The sequence below is a fragment of the Centrocercus urophasianus genome, unplaced genomic scaffold (genome assembly GCF_019232065.1).
Source record: "Centrocercus urophasianus isolate 14NV4802_14NV808 unplaced genomic scaffold, USGS_Curo_1.0 seq_13, whole genome shotgun sequence".
NCBI classification, from domain to species: domain Eukaryota; kingdom Metazoa; phylum Chordata; class Aves; order Galliformes; family Phasianidae; genus Centrocercus; species Centrocercus urophasianus.
Genome location: NW_024884475.1, coordinates 16,786,023 through 16,805,802, shown reverse-complemented (window position 1 = coordinate 16,805,802; position 19,780 = coordinate 16,786,023). Strand labels below are relative to the sequence as shown.

The 19,780-nt window shown below is 40.5% G+C and overlaps 1 protein-coding gene across 3 annotated transcripts in view; it reads left to right on the top strand.

Annotated features, from left to right (window-relative positions):
• The first annotated feature begins 2,856 nt into the window (after positions 1-2,856).
• The window catches only part of CCDC149 (coiled-coil domain containing 149), a 52,001-nt gene continuing 35,077 nt past the window's right edge, over positions 2,857-19,780 (top strand). For 2 of the 3 annotated variants that reach the window (XM_042812426.1, XM_042812424.1), the window contains exons 1-3: positions 2,857-2,937; positions 11,720-11,881; positions 12,395-12,433. In XM_042812426.1, the coding sequence (XP_042668360.1) occupies positions 2,890-2,937; positions 11,720-11,881; positions 12,395-12,433 (249 nt within the window). In that variant the 5' untranslated portion in view covers positions 2,857-2,889. The remainder of the gene's footprint in view (positions 2,938-11,719; positions 11,882-12,394; positions 12,434-19,780) is intronic. The other variant, XM_042812427.1, reaches the window with a different exon arrangement.

Sequence of the window (19,780 nt, the reverse complement as noted above, 5' to 3'; positions counted from 1 at the left end):
GAGGTAATGTGGAGACAAAGCAACAGAATGTTTCAGTACTCCTGAAATCTGCAATTCTGCTTCTTGGATCTGTTTGAGACTTTTGCTTTTCTTGGGCAAGACAACTGCTTTTCTCTTCAGCTTCTTATTTCTAAATTGGGGTTGATAGTACTTCTTTTCAATCGTTTTCTTGGCTTGTTTATGTGATTTGAGGTAGGAACATCTGCTCATAGTCCAGCAGAGTAACTCATCCTGGCCAGGTCCGTTCTGTAGGAGCATTGCAGTGGTGAGTAAAGTAAGTAGTATTACTGGTAGGTAAAACAGAGAATTGGAAAAGGTGAAGAAGCTGCCAAAAGACTTTGTTATCAGGCACCAAATGTGATTATTTAAAAATGCATATTTGTGTACTTTTATTTCCTTTCTTATCCTATTAAGTCCATTCAAAACATACTTCAGCTTGTTTTTTATTTATTCCCCTGAATCTTGCTTTTTAATTCAGAAGAAATTAGTTATTCTCATCCAAGAGCTGGGGCTTTCTGAAAAACACAAGCTCTCATCAGATGTTTGATAAAATCGTAAGAGCTGGAAGTGCTGAGAATTCCTTTCGATTTATAACCTCTCTTTCATGAATATTTACTTCTCATTTGAATAATTATCATCAATAAAAATGAAAACTTTTGTTAAGACTGCAAGCAGCTTTGGGATTAAAATGAGTGACATCCCTCAAAAAATGAGTGTTATTAGAGAGTTATCTTACAAGCAGAGCCCTTTCTGCAAGAGCATTCTGAGCGTGGAGTACTGCAAGACCAAGAAAACAGAGACACATTCCATAAATGAGAATTAAAGCTAGGAAAAAGATTGTTGAATTCAACTATGCTCGTAATGGTAAAGCTTTAACTATTACAATAATATGAAAATTATGGGGTTTCTAATACCATTAACAATTCTAATCAGTGCATTTAAATTATAGCTATTTTTCATGTAATTTTCATTATTTGCTATTTGCCTGTGAGAACATGCTTTCTTTTTCAGCAGGGTTTGCTGAGAAGCCTGAGAGGATGTGCAGGCTTGCAATGTATTGCACACATGACAATGTGTGCAATAACAGACCACAGAAAAATATGAACAGGAGGAAAGATGAATGTACCCTCTAGAGCACTGAAGTTACAGAATGCCTAGAGATGACAAAAAGCTAATTTAGAACAAAATGGTCTATAATTTGGAGAAAATGTCTAAGTTTGATTTATAATTTGCACCTAAAATGTACGAACCCTGCATAGACCCCATCAAACTACAGCTCCATACCAAAGCCAGCAGCTCTTTTGATCTTTTATATATATGTATATATATAAATATATGTATATGCAGGTAACTGTAGATATTTATTAGACTTGTTAATTGTAAATTGTTGGGGAGACAGTCCAGTGTTTAAAGTCTTCCAGTGTTTGAGGAGGACCTACAGGAAAGATGAAGAAGAAAGTGTACAGACAGGGCAAGAAATGATGTTATTCATGCTGAGACTGAGGGGTCACCTGCTTGAAGGGCTGTGAAGTTGTAAAAGAAGGACTCTTAACTTTCAGAGAACAGAATGACACTGTTACTAGATGCCAAATCACAAACAACATCCTAACAATGGAGATATTGTGGTAAGGAGTGATATGTGTTATTGTTTCATCTTTAGTTGTTTATTGTGTTATTTAAAACAAAGAATAATTGTGGGGGGCAATCCTAAACATCAGTACAGGCTGGGTGATGAGTGGAGAGAGCACAGTCCTGCAGATCAGGAGCTGGAGGTACTGGTGGATGAAAAGCTTGATATAAGATGCAATGTGCAGTTGCAGCCCATAAAACCAAATGTATCCTGAGCTGCATTGAGAGAACCACGGCCAGCAAGGTGAGAGAGGTGATCCTTCCCCTCCACTCCACTGCTGTGAGACATCACCATGAGTGCTGTGTTCACCTCTGAGAACCCCAAAATAAGCAGGACAGGGATCTGTTGGAGTGAGTTCCCAGGAGGGCCATGGAGATGATCAAAGAGCTGGAGAACTTTTCTGATGAAGACAGGCTGAGAGAGTAGGGGTTATTCCACCAGGAGAAGAGAAAGCTTTGTGGAGACCTTCCAGTATTTTAAAGAGGACTTGTGGGAAAGATAGAAAATGGACTCTTCCTTGTGGACAGATATGATAGGAAAAGGGGTAATTGTTTTGAGTTAGAAGAGGGCAGATTTAGATTAGACGTTGGGGAAAAAAATATTCAGTATGATGGTGGTGAGGCATTGGAACTGGTTGCCCAGTGAAGCTGTGGATGCCCCATCCCTAGAATTATTCAAGGTCAGGTTGGATGGAGCTTTATGCAGTCTAATCTAGCGGAAGATGGCCATGCGTGTATCAGGGGTTGGAATTCGATGGCCCTTAAGGTCCCTTCCAACCTAAGCCATTTTATGATTTTCACTTGTTTGTTTTGATCTGAGGTTCTCGATCCATCCAATTCCTGTCCCCCACAGCGTACCCGGACTTCCCAGTTTAGGCATTTTTGAGGCGGTCGTGCCTTGGGTGGATTTTGTCTGTGAGGACGCACTACGCTGCAGCTGCGTTCGCTGCTCAGATGAGGGTACGTAGAGCCCCCGAGGCCCCCGGACGAGTGGAGAGCACCGCGTCCCCAGCGCGCTCGGGCTGCCGTGCTTCCGCCGGTGACACCAGCGGTCCTCGGGCCGCTCCTTCCACGCGGGGCTAGCCGTGCCTTGCCCAGGCCGCCCCCGGCGCCCGACCGCGCACGGCGCCTTCGGAGCGCGGAGGCGGCCCGGGCCCAGCTCCGCGGCCCGGCCAGGCCCCGCCTCTCCCCGCGGGCCGCTCGGCGGAAGGCCGCGCCGGTGCGGGCGGAGGCGCTCGCAGCCGTACGCCGGCCGGAGCCATGAGCTCCCACCGCAGCGAGAGCGACTGGCAGGGGCTGGTGAGCGAGGTGAGGCGGCGGGAGGGTGCGGGGACCCGCCAGGTGAGGGGCGGGCCGCGGTGCGGGCCGCGGTGCGGCGGAGCTCCGGCTGCGGGCCCCAGCCGGGGAGCGACGGGGACGCGGGGCGGGAGGTTGAGCCGCGCAGGGCCGAGCGGGGCGGGGTGCGGCCGCTGCTGCACGGCGTGAGCCCGCTCGGCGCTGCCTCCTCCGGCTCGTAGCCGGCCCTGCCGCTCGGTTCGCCCGCCTTAACTCCCGTTCGCTCGCTGGAAGGCGGTGTGTCCGCACCGGTGACACCGCTGCTGTTGGTTTGACAGCCGGGCGAATCTGAGGCCTCAGGCCTCGTGCTGACAGAAGCCGGGAGGTCCGGCACCTGCAGCCCTGCCGCCAGCGTGGCATTGCGAGCTGCGGGCACGGCGGGACGGAGCGGGCGCTTCAGCGTTTGGAGTGCTCGCACCGTAAACGGCAGGGTGTTGTCATCCACGGTGCCATTAATGCAGGTAGAAGTGGATTTTCAGGGTAAAGATTAGCAAATGCTATCTGCTGCTTCCATATTAAAAGTTCTTCGATGTCTACAAGTGCACACGTTCATCTGAGAGATGTTACCAGACTCAAACCGACATGACACCAGGATCATTTAAGGAGTATCGTCAACGTTAAGCCAATTCAGTAGGCAATACCATGCTGTTCTGACTAGTTTGGCATTCTGATTTATGGAATTGCTTTAGAACGTCAAAATACCATTTTACTTTTACAGCTAAAAAACAAAACTTTGTTTTGCCTTCACAAAAGGCTCGTGTCTAAATGAGAACCTAACTGTTTCAGAGTACCATCCGCAGAAGTAAACTGCTCTTTCTGGAGGGCTTTGCTTCTGCTATGCTTTTAAACATGGCCTAAGGCCCTGTCAAAGGTCCACGTGTTCAGTGCCAAACCTGACGTGTCCCAATGAATTCGGAATTCATGAGTGCCGGAATTGTGCGCTGCATTCAGAACTGAAGTCTTTCCATACACACCATGCTTTCAAACGCACAAGATAACCCATAAGAAAGTGAAAGGCACGCTTTCAGTACGTGGTTGTGCAGCACTGCAACTGCCATCTCCCTTCCCAAATGGGAGTTTTGTTTGTGGGCAGGGATAGTGTTGTGTGTCAGGGAAGGGTAAGAACTACTAACAGTTCACAAGGTGTTTTCAAAGCGAACAGCTCTGTTCTCAGCTCTGAATGCCCTCTAGAGTTACTGTAGAACTTTTTGACTTCTGTTATGATTTAACCTAAAAACTCAATCCAGAAATTGAACACTTTTTTGAAAGTTTCTTGATTGTAGCAAAGTTTAATGGCTGTGCTAAGCTACATTCCTGCAAATACTGTAGCATACATATAATTCCTGTTGTTTTTTTTGTTTTTGTTTTTCAAAAACAGACGTAGTGACATCCCTTCTATCTGTTCCTACAGCAGGCTGTAAGCTTTGTTTCTACGTGAAGTCTGTAGAACACAGTGACAGTGATACAGTTTCTCTTCTGCCTTCATACTTCTTCCACTATTGTGATTAATTTTGTGTGATCTACCCGTTTACGTGCTAGGGGGTCTGTGAGAAAGTGGCTCTGGCTTATTAAGTAAATTGTAATTTGTTTTTCTGATTTACTCAATTTCTCAACATGTAATTTCAGGGTAAGATATAGAGCTTAGTTTCCAGAGCTCTTAGTTTCAGTTAGGCAATTTAAAATTTGTTTTGTACACATTATACAAGCATTTTGAGGCACTGTCAAAGCATAAGGTTTAACACTTGCAGGAGCAGACTTGGTAGCTCTAAACAAACACACTCACACAGCTGATGGACAGTTAAAACGCAGAGTGGGATATAAAATCTTCACCTAAAAGGCCAGAAGCCAGTAGGTTCAAATCAATGTGACGTACTTGTTCATTTCCACACACTTGGTCCTCCAAATTTGAAAGCTGTAAGGCACTTCTGTTGAAATACTTGTCAAAGCAACTGTAAGATTTTTAAGTCTGGTGTTGCAGGTGTTAGGAAAAGTGGCAGAGTGCAGTTTTGATCCTTACAGATAGGTGTATAGACAAACACTTGTACACACAATTGTATATCTCTGTAGTTTGGCTCTTTATTCTTCATTAGAAGGAGTGCTTGCTTACTTCAGTGTTTTCTTTTTCTGTGTTTACTGTTTTTGTCTTTTTTTCTCTTGTTCCACTCTAGCGCCTTCTGCAGCGTGCTCTTTCACATCTCTTTCACTGCTTTTATAATGCTCATCACCAGCTTCGTGCATGTGTTTGGCCTCCGTGCTTACAAGTGGTTTCCACTTGTGCTACAGCCTTTCAGGCACAGTGTGCACCTGGCTCAACAGTCTTTGTGCCATATGTATCTTGAATAGTCATTAACTTTGAATAGGTTGACATAGAAAGGCATGCTGGGTAAAAGCCAACTTTGCAAATACTGAAGGAACAGAAGGAGTCATTCTTTCCATCTTGAAAACTAAATACAAAAGAGCAAGCTACAGGAGTGAGAATCTACGTAGTTTTTGCCCACTCCTGAGCAGAGTTCAAGAATTCTTCATGGGTGGATATACATAGAGGTAAAGCACTCTGTTATATTATACAAGAAGTCTGCCTGAAGTCTGGATTTTTGTCTACCATTTGCATTACTGCATAGCCCATGTTTAAGATATTTAAAAGACAATGTAAAGCTGTAGAATTAATATCTGTTAATAATTGTTTGTTTGACACAAATGTCATAGCAAGAACTTTCTTGCTGGCTGGACTGAGATGGGATGGTGACCTAAATCCTCCAAAACCATGTGATTTTAATAAATCTCAAAATACTATCTCAAGTGGAGGGCTCATTTCTTTGAACGTGTTTTTGAATGTTTCTTTATTTGGGAAACAAACAAACAAAACAAAAAACCACACCAAAATCCATGATGCAAACAAGATATCTGTCCCACCAGGAAGAGGATGAAAAAAAGTTAGTTTGGCTGATATTACTTGTTTGGTTGAGTGTGCTGCTAGAAAGCTGCTATGGTAAGATGTTATACAGGGCTCTTCACTGAAAAGAGTTTGTGAAAATAATTTTGATCACCAAAAGCTTCATTGTGGAGTTTTGTTTGTTTGCTGTTAAGTATTTTTAAATGTCCATGCTTACTTCCCAGTCTGACTTATGGATAAGCTAAGTTACTAATTTAGACAACTTAAGTAAGTCAATTCCTTACTGGCTCAGTTTTCTTCCCTGTATGGATGAGAGGAAGCATAACTAAATGTTGTTAATGGGAGTGAAAGCTGTGGTGTATGCATGCTGTTCGAGGATAGGTGAGGTAGTTTTGAGAGGTTGTAGAAACTTCCGACTCTGAATGTTCTGCTACAGAGGAGAGTGATTTCAGTTTTTGCTTGACTTTCATGTTATCTGCCTTGGAATTCATGTGATCTAGAGATGATGACAGAAATAGTGATAAAGAAATAAGTATTTGCATGATCACGGGGTGGTGAGATGAGTTGAACAGTATCAGAAGATCATTTGTGATAGGGAAAAAACACTTCTGCATAGTGTGCAAGACCACCTCTGTCCTTGCTGACTTCTGTCAGTACAGTCTTTACAGTGCTTTCTACTGAAGTCAGTGATTGTTCTGCCATCACCTTTCCTCAGAGTCGGCACCAGTTCTGACATCATACTGCTTGGAGGACATGTACTTTTGGCCCTGTTTTCCACTGAAAGCAAGCAGGTTTCCTAGGATACTCATAGGTTAGAGTGGCTCTCCTCCCTTCTTTCTGATGGCTCCCTTCTTGCATTTGCCAGTTTTCAGAATTAAATCCAACGTCAAAATGGTACTTTTTCCTTGTCACCTCCCGTATACTGTAGCATCTACTTTATGCTATTTACTGCTACTCATGCATGACTGTGCTTCCTAAAATTAGTTGGAAGAAATTTAGTCTCCATTTAATTTGTCATTCTCAAGAGGCTACTTCTTGATTATTAACTGTGTGTGATCTTTGGCACTGCACAGGGAATGTGCTCTTGAGCTTCTTTCCCTAATAATTGCCAGATTAAAACTTGGAGGAATAGTTTTGGGGAATGGTTTATCCAAACTACAACTACTGAGCAGTAGTTCTGGTTGAAATAGCCGTGTGTTCCTGATGTGAATTCTGAATAAGAGTGAGAAACTTAACCTGCCTGTAACTTAGCCTTTTTTGCTGCACAATAAACTAAAGAGAAGAGGAAGGAAAATTAGTGAGATTTTCATAACTACAATGTATCTTTAATTTTCTGACTTCTCAAAGAGGGTGTGAAGTGTAGTTAAACAAACCCATCCGAGGGGATTGTGCAGGGTTTAGAACCAGTCATCTTAGAGGTTTTCAGAATAAGGGCAAATGCCAGCAACCGTAGACCAGGACAGATTGAGGGAAATGGATGCTCTGAGGTCCCTGGGTGATTGAGTTGGCACTGTAATTAATGACTTCCTCCTTTGGGAAAGGGAGTGGAAATGCTGAAGGTTCTTACACTGTGACTTACTTTTTTCCATAGTTCTTGGTAACTGTGAGAGGTGCTAGACACCTGCCTGCTGCCATTTCAGGCAGCAAAGCAAGTGTCTGCTTCTCATGTCTCCATGTTCCAGGTTGGACTAAGATAGTCATAGAATCATAGAATCCTAGTCACAAGGACACTGGGGAACAAACATGGTGAAGTTTGTAATGCAAACAGTAGTATGCAAACATCGGGCTGGGTCACGTTGTGAAGGCGTTCTGAGTTACCAAATGAGATGACTTGATGTTAATTCTTAAAGGATCAGAAGCTTTGATTTGGTGTAATACTGTCGCCAGGACAAGATGTGGTATTCTGAGCAAGCTGCCTACATTACAGTGAATGATACAAACTTGTGTCAAACTCCAGAAGTTAGGAGGTAGCTAGAGGAGGAAGTGCTGGTCAGGAGTTGGTACTGTGTGTTACAGCCAAGGTAAGTACGTTGTTTTGGATTTTATAGGAGATGGGAGGCAAATGGCCAGTAATTGCATATTGCTTTGAGTTTGAGTGCTTGGCTCTTCCAGATAACTTCAGGTTAAACTCTTCCAACTTCTGGGAAGCAACATTACCAAAACCTGGCCAGCAAACAACCCAGACAGTGATGTTGCAGGGCATTTTGGGGCTTTTCCACTTGCAACTTGAGCAACTAACTTGCCTGCAAGAACGAAGTGAAGTGAAATCTGATAAAACTAAAGGCAGTTAATTAGTAGTTGGATCTATTGTCCAAAGGATGTTGAATAGATGTTACAGTTTCTCTGAGATGTGGTGAATGATGGATTTCCAGGCCCATGTACCTCATGGTGTCCCGTGCGTGTGGAGGACACAAAATCCTGGAGTGTTCAGGGAACATGAAGTATGAGCCACGCTGATTTCAAAGCAGATCTTGGAGAAAATATCTTTGCTTTTAGCCTCAGGTATTTTCGTTCTTGGCACCAATTGCCATGAAATAGCCAAGTAATTTGTACAAATTTATTTTATGGTAGGAATTTGGTGAGTTTGTTTGTTTGAAAAAAGAAGGTTGAAAACCTTGACGTGTCCCAGCTTCATTTGATTTTTAGACCATGTCTGTGGTGCCATTAATGAGATGTGTCCGGATCTACCACTAAAAATAGCAGTGGACAAATAGTAAGCGTTTGATGTAGAGTCACCTTGGAGTAGCTCCACTCTCCTGTAATGTCAGTCTTTTTTTACTCAATTTCTCTAAAGTAGTTATCTGGCTGTAAAGCAGTTCAGGCAGTAATGTAGGATGTCATATATATTCCTTTAATTATTATGATCTTCCTTGTAGCAATTATAATTTGCTTTATTACAGATAACAGCGAATACAGATAACAGTCACTAGACAGATATGAGAAGTTGTACACAGTAGCTTTTAGACTGAAAGCGTAGTAGCTGGTTCTTGTTTAACTTTGTTTTTTAAATTCAAAGATTCTTTTGAAATGTCAATTAAAAGGAAACAAAAAATAACAAGAATATACCGTATTCTTACAGCAGATAACAGAGTGCACTTGTTTGTCTCACTGATAGGCTGCATGTGAGACATTGCCTTCTTTTGTCAAGTGCAGTGGAAGAAATCTTTGTACAAATGCCAGAAGCATTTGTTGAATTCCTTTTCTCAGACTGTGTTGGAAATTTTTTCTTAGTGCTTGCATTGCTCCATAAAGACTTTTCAAGTCCTATGTTCCTTTTGAAAGCATACCAGCTTGGCTGCACGCCTTTGCTCATGTGTAGAAGACTGTTGATGGGACTCAGTCATTTCTGGAAGTATAGTTCTTATCTGTTATACACTGGTTAAGTCAACTTATGGTCTTTAATAAATTAATAAATTTTTTCTTTCTTTTTTTTTTTTTTTTTTAATATATATTCTGAAGCATATCCATATTGAATTACTTCCTCGAGGTCTTTCTTTTTATCATTTGTTTTTCTTTCAAAAATGGTAATTGGAATTGGAAACATAGCTCTGCTGAATAATCAAATTCCACAAGAATGCTGTGACTTTATTGTTTCTTGTACCACAAACCCATGGAAACAAATTACTATATATTATTGCTATTTTTATGCCACTTATTTGGGAAACTCAATATGTGCAGAAGACAAAAATGGCTTCAAAAAGCCCACTAGATGCTGATTTTTATGGTAAAAGCCAGAGTAAGAGATGCCAGGCCACTTTCTTCTATAAGGTCTATCATCAGCATTTAATTAACCAAGGTAAAACTTATTCTATGCTAGGAGCAGACGATTACGCTTTTCATGTAGGTGCTGAACTCCTGTTTCTGCATCCTGCTTAGGGTTCAGCCACTGCTGGCATGGCAGATAATGGAGAGTTTCCTTTTTCTCGCCAATGCTGCTGTAAAAGGTGAAGCCCCACTGGTGTGCCTTGAAGGATGCATCGTGGTGTGGCAGAAGCAGGTTTTGTTTGTCACTGTGTTACCTGCCTGGTAAGGATTCTGTGATCTAGCTCACAGTCCAGATGAGCTTCTGACTTTCACACAGCACCCCATGAGTGGCCATTTGCAGGAATGGGGCTGGTTCAGGGTTTGGGGTTTTTGCTTCTGTGTTTTTTAATTGACTGGGGGAGTTGTTTGTAATTACTGTGTCAGATTGTACTTATTTACAAAGCATATAGTGAAGGCATATTTTTGAACTGACTAAGGCATGAGATGAAGCTGGAAAAAGAGAAAATAGATTGTCAAAGACAAGTATTTCACTGTAAGTGAAAGAATGATTTTATCAAGTTTAGGGCAGTTTACCACGTCACTATAATCTTTTGCTGACAATATTAAAGTTTAGCTTCTGATGCCTTTCCATGTTTTATCAGGGGACTTGACATTTGTGTAAGGTATCAGTAAGGACATAAGTACAGAGTTACAGTTGCCTTTGTAAAGTTGATGCGAAGGCATCATAATCCAGAAAATTTATGGCAGGATTTCAACTTCAGTAGTGCCAGAAATAAAATTAATCCAAGGTAGAAGTGTCCTTTTTGAGAGTTCAAATCCTTCTTGGAATTGCTTTTCTCATTCCCTTTCGACTTTTTTGCAACTAAGCATTTACCGTTTTTGGAAAATGTTGTCTGTAGTACTGTGCTAAAATCTCCTTTCCCTCTCTCATTTCCTTGAAATTGAGGTTAACAAAGTCAGTTCCAAGTAAGTTCTACATAAGGGTGATGATTTTTATCCCAAAGAACAGCATTGACTTGAAGAGTGTGGAAGTGCTGATGCTCTTGCTTTATGCAAGAGCCCGTAATGACAAAGTGTTCTTGTCAGAGTACGTAATGAAACTATAAATTGTTTTCATGAATGCTGTGATATCTGGTCTCTTGCAGAGCACAGTCAGAGTGTATTTAGTGCCAGATTTCATGTGAGTAACATCAGAATTAGAAATATTACATAGAATGAGTAGTGTCAGGAGGTGGGTGAGAAGAATCTGCTGACTGACCACTGTGTTAAATCGAAGAAGTTGCCTGAAGCTTCTGATAGGTAAAATTCAGTTGCTGTAGATGTTGGTCTCTTCCTCTCCACAGGGAAATGCAGTGAAGTAGATAAATGTAGAAGAAATGAGATTTGTAAGCTCTGCTTCTCTTTGTGTATGAGCCCTACACATAAGAGGTGGTGAAAGGAGAGAAAGTCTCACTTGCATCTTCCCTCTGCTTTCAAATGCTTGCAATATTCCTGCATTATTTCACATTCTTGTGAAGTAATTTCCTTTGTCACTGTTTATAGGGTACACACTAAAATGATTCAGGTACTTTTTGGTAGGCACTCGTACTGCTCTTTTGGTCATAACAGGGCCCTCTTTCATTGCCTGGGAGAAATGTGAGTCCAGAGGACATTGCTGGTAGTGGGGAAAAGAGGGAGGGCAGAGAGAACGAAGCAGGAAGTGCTGGTGGCTAGCAGAGCTGGCTCTTGTGGAGTCAAGTAGAAAAGGGCGTTTGCAAAGGCTGCTTCTTCCAGCAACCTTCCTGGGCTTTCAGGCCAAAATGTGAGACTTCTCATTCTATTACGTATGAGGGAAAAGAGTGGAAATATGAATTGCTAAATTTTGTAACTCACGGTAATCAGGAGAGCATGTGGCCTTGCAAATGGATTTTCATGATTCTGAAATAACGAATTTCTTTTCAGTGATTAACAATAAGCTAAGAAGATTTGTAACAGAGTTTCATTCTGTGCAGTGAATTGTCTTCCATCTTTTCCGTGAAAAACTGGAGACTGTTGAATCTAGTACTGGCTGGGGTAGGAGTGACTGGTAAGATTCATGTTGTTTTTTCTCCTCTGCAGTACCTGGTGTGCAAGAGGAAGCTCGAAAGTAAAAAGGAGGCGCTGCTGATCCTCTCCAAAGAGCTGGACACTTGTCAGCAGGAAAGAGACCAGTATAAGCTCATGGCCAACCAGCTTCGAGAACGACATCAGTCCCTGAAAAAGAAGTACCGGGAGCTGATTGTAGGTTGTTCTTATTGTACACCACATGAGTAGGGGACAAGAAGCAACTTGAATATCAAAAGCATTCTATAATGAGTGCCGTAGAAAGCATTTAGGTACTTGTTTATAGTAGCCCTGCAGTTGTACAGTCCTGATCATATTATTACTCATTTGTTCCGCACCGATGAGGTAGTGGCTGTTATATGAGACACAGTAAGACAGTTTGTGCTTGGAGAAAATTAGTTTCAGTCATAATTCCATTTAAAAACTGACTGCAGTATTATTATTCCACAGCAACTTAATGTACCGTTATGAAAAACAATGCAAAATAAATTTGTAATGACCTGCTGTTTTAGAAAGACAAAAAAAATATTCAGCCTTAGAAAAAAATGTAAGGTGAAATGAACATTATTGGTGTTAATCAAGATGCAGTATTTTTGAAACAATTAAAAAAAAATTACTTAAAATTATGTATTAAGAAGTGAGACTCAAAGCTTAAGAAGTAATTTGCCAATAACATCTGTTTATTTGTAGGATGGAGATCCATCCCTTCCCCCTGAGAAGAGGAAACAGGTAGGATTTATTTTTTGTTTGACATTACTTATCTGCTTCGAAAGTTTTTTGCGAAAGTGTGAAAATGCTAGCTATAGAATCTGGTAAAAAGCAAACATTTCTGCAAACTGAACAGTCAAGTTATAAATTCAGACATCTTTTGCTTTGTTCTAAACATTTAATCCTGAAATATCATTAATTAGAATATATGGTTATTGCTTTTATGTTCACCAGAGACTGAATCTGGGCAGTGTACAGAAATGTGACTTTGTTCTTATTTATCTTTTTTGCACTGAGCTCTAAAATGAGTTCATGGCTGAACTTTTCATACTTCAGAAGCAGATTGGGAATGTGTTTTCTGCATCCTATAATTGTTATTTTATTGTTGTGGGTACTGTTTTCCATTAGGTATTCTCCCAAGTCATTTGGGTTCTATGGGTTACAAGTGGTAAGAACAACAGTAATTGGATTTTATGGTTCCCTTGAAAATCTTCTTTTTTTTTTCCCCAGAAATCTCTAATCAGTGTCCCTATTGCAGGATGTTGTTTGTCACACCCTGATATTATCTTAACTTTTAGAAAAAAAAAAAATAATGCCCATAGGAAAATATGTGAGAAGATAAAAGTATCCAAAAGGACAAAAGTTGTTCATGTAATTGCTAGTCTCGAAAGTCTCAGACTTGGATTGCTTGAACCATGGATATTGCATGGGTATCAGTGGCAGAATTTTTATTGATCATCCTTTCCCTTGGAGTTTGAATGTATTTCTTGCTATTTTATTAAAATTTTAGTGTCATAGAGTTTTGGTTGTTTTAAAGTAAACTTTCAGAAGCAATGTAATTACTCCTTCATGCACTTAAACAAATAGCTGCTGAGAAGTCAGTGTCTCAGTGCAGAACCATTTAACATGCTTGTTATTTTGCATAATTTGTTTAAATTCTATTAACACAGTTCTAATGAAACTTTATGACCAGATGTGGGTTTGAGCATTGTCACTACTCAAATTGGGATTGAAGAATATACAATAAAATGAAAAAAATAAAATCAGCAATGTAGTATATGGGTCATTACAGAGATGAATAGGAAGGGAGACTTGGCAGCATCCCATAGACGCTGTTCTAATTCCTCTTACATTTTTTAAAAACAAATAAAGCTGATGCTTGTTTTTAAAATACTGGTAGAATTTATTCTGAATTCGGATGCTGTGACTATGTTAAGTTTTGGCAAATTTCATCATGGTGCTTGGAAAGTCATTTAATCTAGCTAGGAGTCCTTTTCTCTGAAGAAATGATGTATTCATGCTAGATGAGAGAGAAAGAAAACCTTGTTCTCAGATGCGGTCATTTTAGAGGTCTCCCCGAAGGACAATATGTATTATAACCTGTATATTAATAGGCTGCTAGCTCCCTTCTTGAGCTTTTGTTTTCTCATATATTATCTATAACACACAAGGTGTTTGATCTGGAGTAGTCAGGGCAACCTTTCTCAGGAAGAGAATACTTTTACTTTGAGAAATGCACCAAAGCATACTAAAAGAAAGTTGTATTTTTTCCACTGTTACTGTAAATGCATTTATTTGAGTACCTTTTCTTACTCAAGAAAGAGTTACGTTCTCTGTGCTCTTTTGGACTTTTCCATTCCTTTTTTTACCCAGAAAATCTAGCTATGTGCTGGGAGAAGTTTGTTACTGCAGTCACTTCATAAAAGATCCTGATCCTGTAATGAATTTTGTGTGACACAACAGTACATGCTGTTCTTGCGGTCAGGAGTGAGATGAAAACATCACATGCTGAACAATTTGCTGCCTGTTACGTTTCTGTATTGCAAATGAAAAATTATTGTTGAAAACTTCAGTCTGCAATGCTAACAGTAATAGTTGGGTTGGATTTGGTACTCTCTTCTCTGTTTCTTCATTTTTCACCTTTCTTCTGCTTTGTGACTTCTTAAAACATCTTTTCTTCAGTAGCATTCTTCTTCTCATTTGTCACAGCACAGAGTTCTCTTGAATGGATCTCATGTAACTGGGCAATTTCAATCAGCAAGCACATATGGACTGGTTTCATTTAAAAGGTATCATTACATGCAACACTCTGCAGTATTTTCCCTCTTGAGGTGTGTGTGATGGTACACATCTCTGTCATAATCTAGATGTGTACCATTCTGCCAAGCAGCAGCAGTGGGAACGAGAAATTGTGTTGCTGTAATCTCTTCTCTCACAGTAGGTGTTTTACCACTAGTAGTGCTATCACAGCCTATGAGCTATAAATGTGTTCTTGGCCCCTCTTTATACCAAACATTCAGTATTAAGTGCTGCAGCTGAAGGTAATGTAGTTTTGTGATGTCAGGAGTAATTTTTGGATAAATAATGGCGTAATGAAATGTTTCAGGAAGGTAGGAATAATGAAGAGTTGATTTTTGATGTTAGAATTCACCAGAGATCGTAAACAATAGACATTTCCTATTTTAAAAGCATGTTAAAATATTAGTCTGCCTGCAGAGCCTCTGTTGTTGAAAATCTCCCACTCTGCAGTGATATGCATTTTATATACATTTATATGCATTTGCTGTGATACAGAACATTTTGATGACATTGACATTTTATGACAAATACTAGGAATCTGTTGGGCAGTGTAGCATTGCTGGAAAAGTTAAAGAAAAAAAGACCAGTGGGATTTCTAGCTTGATTTACAGTGATTACTGTTGTCTTCCACATTGTTTAAATTTTTGGTATAACTTTAGTCTGAGAGAAGCTTTGTTGTTGTGTGTCAAGAGTAAAGCTTCAATGCGTGTGTTCTCTGGTGAGGTTTTATGTTTGTATTTTAAATATGCAAAGTCGCAAATTAAATTGGACTAAACATCTCAGAATCAGAATGGTTGATGTGGGAAGTCACCCCTTGATCATCTGGTTCAACCCCCTGCTCAAGCAGGGTCAGCTAAAGCAGCTTGCCCAGGGCCCTGTCCAGCTGGGTTTTGAATATCTTCAAGGGACTGAGATTCCACAGACTCTCTGGGCACCCTGCTCCAGTGTCTCACAGGTTTTGTGTTTGGGTAGAAATTCACATTTTAAATTGTGTTCATTAGTTCTGGCTCCTTTTTCTTCATTTCCTCTGTCGTGTATTTGTAGACATTGATGGGATCCTGCCTGAGCCTCCTCCAGGCTGAATGGTTCCAAGTCTCTCATCCTTTCCTCACATGAGCATATAAGATGCTCCAACTCCTTAATCATCCTAGTGCATCTTCCTTGCATGTTTGTTTAGTACTCATTCTCTCTTCTCTATCAGTTCTCTCTTTAGGCAAGTGGGTCCTGTGCTTTCCAAGCAGCTGTAGAGCCTTGATGAGAGTCTATGCTAACAACACCCTTGCTATTAGGAGTCTCATGACTTAATGGTGACATAATCGTACCACAAAGCACAGCTTTCCAGTTAATCTCTTTGCCAGATCAGAAAGCTCATCAAGAACTTGTGTGCCTCTTCCCTGAAAGTCATGCATGGCATTTGACCCTGTTATAGGTATCCATAGATGTCAAGGTGATTCATTCAAGCAAAAACTCTTACTGCTTCAGCCAAGATTGACATCCTGGAAGCACATTAGCCACTCACTGAGACTTTGTTTAGACAGCTTGACTTCTGTTAATGTATAAATTCATGAGTGTGGCATTTAGAGCCAAGCAGAACATCAGAAAGGCTGGAGGTTCCAGACAGAAATATGTTGTGACATGCTGCAAATGGACCCATTTTGGTCCTTTTCACTTCTGCTTCCAGCTTAATGTACTCAACTGTCAATGCAGTTTCAAAACAAACTTCAGGGATTGCCTCATGACCGTTTTTGACGTCGTTGGAAAAAAAATGATTACTGTGACTATTTTTCATTAATGAATTCAGGAAGTTTTGCTAGCCTTGTGCTAAGGCACAAAAGCTGCGTTCAGAGTCCTGTGAGATAAAATCTTCAGATAAAGCACCGTACGGGGTAAGCAATCATTTTGTATTTATCTCTCACGAGTGCTGTGAAGATTAATGTGATTTCCTCCTTTGTTCAGAGGGTTTGAAGATGAAAAACATTATGCATGTGCCAGATTGAGACCTGTGTGCTTTGCTGTGGTTTGTAGGTGCATGTTTGACTGCCACAGCGTGAGGCAGCAGGTGCAGAACAGTGAGATCACTTGCCTTTGTGACACTTGAGAGAACAATATTCCCACGGATTTCAAAATGTGAGAGTATAGTCAGGGAAGAGATTTTGTTTTCTGCATGTGTGCAAAATCAAGGATTTCCTGAACATGCTGTGAATTATGTTTTTTGAAATGACACTGATGTCTTCCACCTGTAGATTTTGCAGTGAGCATGAGGCTTGGAGAGACGAAATGCTGATTCTAACAGATGTGACTGTCGCTCTTTAAAATTTTGAGTGTTGTTCAGATCTGATGTTTATCATGTGCTCTGCTCTTCTGATTGCTGTGTCTTACCTTGATGGAATAAAGATACTTGTCCCACCTCTGCACCTGAATACTCTTGATAAATAGTCTGTTAATTAGTCAGGGCACTCAATGTGTTTAAGAGACTTTGATTCTTTCTTTGTCTGCATTATGACAAAGTTTAGGTCCCTAGAGTCTCAAAGCAGCCATTTTTGTTAAACCAATGAAACAATCTTCTGCCCTAGTGTGGCAGTCTTTGTATAAGTAAAAATTAATCATTTCTCTTTGAATACGTTCATCTGCTGTCAACAAAAAACTGATGCCCTACTCTTGCCTGTATGAAGTATGAGGGAACTGAAGCACGCTGCTGAAACTTCACACTGAAGAAATCTCTGCCAATTAACTTCTCATGATGTTTGAGAGGTGAGGTTTTGGGAGAGCACACTTTGGCATCTTCAAGGATCTGGTTGGTGCCATGATGCATCCTAACACAAAGGAAGTCAGACAAAAATACCAGAAGACCTTCGTGGATGAAGAAGTTGCTCCTGGACAAACTCAGTCACAAAAGGAAAGCTTACAGAAAGTGACAGCATGGACAGGTAACCTGGGAGGGAGTACAGGTGCATTGTGTAAACAGCTGGGATGGAACTGGGGAAGTTATGAATCCCACATGGAATTGAATCTGCCCAGGGATGCCAAGGGCAACAAGAAAGGCTTTACAAGTTAATACTAACACCTGCTGCTTATGATGTATGTTAGCAAGTTGCTTTGGAAAAACTGTCCTCTTAAGAGTCTGTAGTTGATGGTAACATTTCTTTCTTTCTTTGTCAGTCTTCAGCGTGTGCCTTAAGTTTGGCTATGTGCTGTTTGATCCTGTGTAACACTGTGCTAAGCTAACACACAGAAAACTCATTGTAAAGGAGGGTAGGAGTATTTGGCTTTTATGCCTAGCGATAGAATGGCTTTCTGGTTTTATTAAACAACTCAATAAAAACAGCTTTATAAGCAAGAGTGCTGAGTATCTTGTAAGTATATGAATGTTAGCAAGTTTTTCTTGTTCTGCAAAGCTCTGTCAAGTTTTGACTGGTTTGCTTCTGTGGTGGGATTCCTTCCTGGTTCTCAAAGTTCATATAGTCAGAAGAAGAGAGGTGTTCCTTCTCTTCTTTTCGACTGCTCGGCAAGGCTTTGACTTTTGCTGTTGTTTTTCTTGGGGAAATATGACCCATTTTGTGTATTTAATGTGCCTAGGACATATAAATGTAGAAGTCTTCTGTGCATAATCTTTCAACTTAAAAAGAAAGATGATTTTTGCTTCTTTACTGTAAGGAAACTGTAGGTGAACTTGGTAAACTGTAAGGTGAACAGTAGTAGTTGGTAAGCAAAACAGGTTTTTCTGTATTAATTCAGCCACTGCAATCATATAAAAGCACTGCAGGAGAAACTGCAATTAAATTTGCTATCAGTCACACCAATCAAGTGTGCTTAATGTTTCATCACACTTTTTTTCCACCTGTCCTAGGAACTCAAAGAACTCAGTGTTCTTTGTTTGAAGGTGTGGCTGAAAAAAAACAAAAGACTGGAAGCTGTGGTATAGAAATAATACTTGTTTGTATTTTAAAATATTTTTTTTAACTGTAAAGGTATTTTGGAAGTTCTCTTCCCCTTAACAAATTACTTTTTCAGACAGCATCTAAAGGCAGGAAGTTTTTTATTTTTTTTAAATGTCAGATAAGATTTATGTGCAAGAGGATTGAGAGGTATATTAAAGCCTGTGTTACTATCCATCATTTTTTAAAGTGATGTGAAGAAAAATAACACTGTGAATGTGTAGCTAGATTTGCAAAATTGTTGAAGAATCCAAATTCAAGGGTAGTGTGTAATGCCAGAGATGACTGTTTGCAGTTCCATGTTATTTATAGTTTTTCTTTAAGGTCATCAGTTCAAATTCTGTGGGTCAGTAATGAGCAAAGATCTCTTGCTGTCTGATAACTGACTTGCATTAGTAAATTCATATTTATAGGTATTTTTGTCAGTAGTTTCAGATGTTTGTCCGTGGCTGAAAGTAAGGCTCTCTTCAACCTTCTATCCTGAAAATATTCTTGAGAGTTTTAGCAGAAGTCTAAGTGGAAAAGCTTCACGATCCCATCCCAGTGAATCTTTTTTGTCTGCTCTGTGTTGCTTTTTTTTTTTTTCCTTGCTAAAAAAAGGAGGCAATTCCCAGTGGGCACTCCCACATCACACTTTTTCTCTCAGCTTCTAGTGGGATCTTTGCCATATGTTGCACTTGCTTTTGGTTAGCAGAAAAAGCAATTTTGGCATAGATTCTTCTGTCCAGTACTATAATGTGGGGTTGAACTGTGCTGAAATATACAGGCATGCTTCCTGTAGCAGACATGTAGAAGAACGCTGCGGAGGCTCAAGTGTGCCCCAAGCTGACACTAAGGGTGGACCGGGCTCTGGAAAGATTTTCTGATATATTTGAATGAAATACTCTTTGTTAATTAGAAAAACAAGTGGCTGCATTGAGAGAGGACAGTTTCCTGTTTTGGGTTGTTGCAGAGGCAAGAAAAGATGAGGCTGCAGAAGGATACAGACCTCTGCATCTTTCCCTTTCCCTGGGTGAGGGATGTGATTGTTCCCTTCTATTCTGCCCTCATGAGGCCCCAGTTGGAGTCCTTTGTCCAAGTCTAGGACACCCAACACAGGAAAGAATTCAAGGGCTAGAGCACCTCTCCTAAGAAGACAGACTGAAGGAACTGGGCTTGTTCAGTCTGGAAAAGAAAAGGCTGCAGGGAGACCTCTTTGCAGTCTTCCAGTATTTAAAAGGAGTTTATATACATGAGGAAAATCAACTTTTTACATGGGTAGGTAGTAGTAGTACAAGGGGGAATGGCTTTGAACTAAAGGAAGAGAGGTTTAGGTTAGAAGTCAGGGAGAAGTTTTTTACTGAGAGTGGTGAGG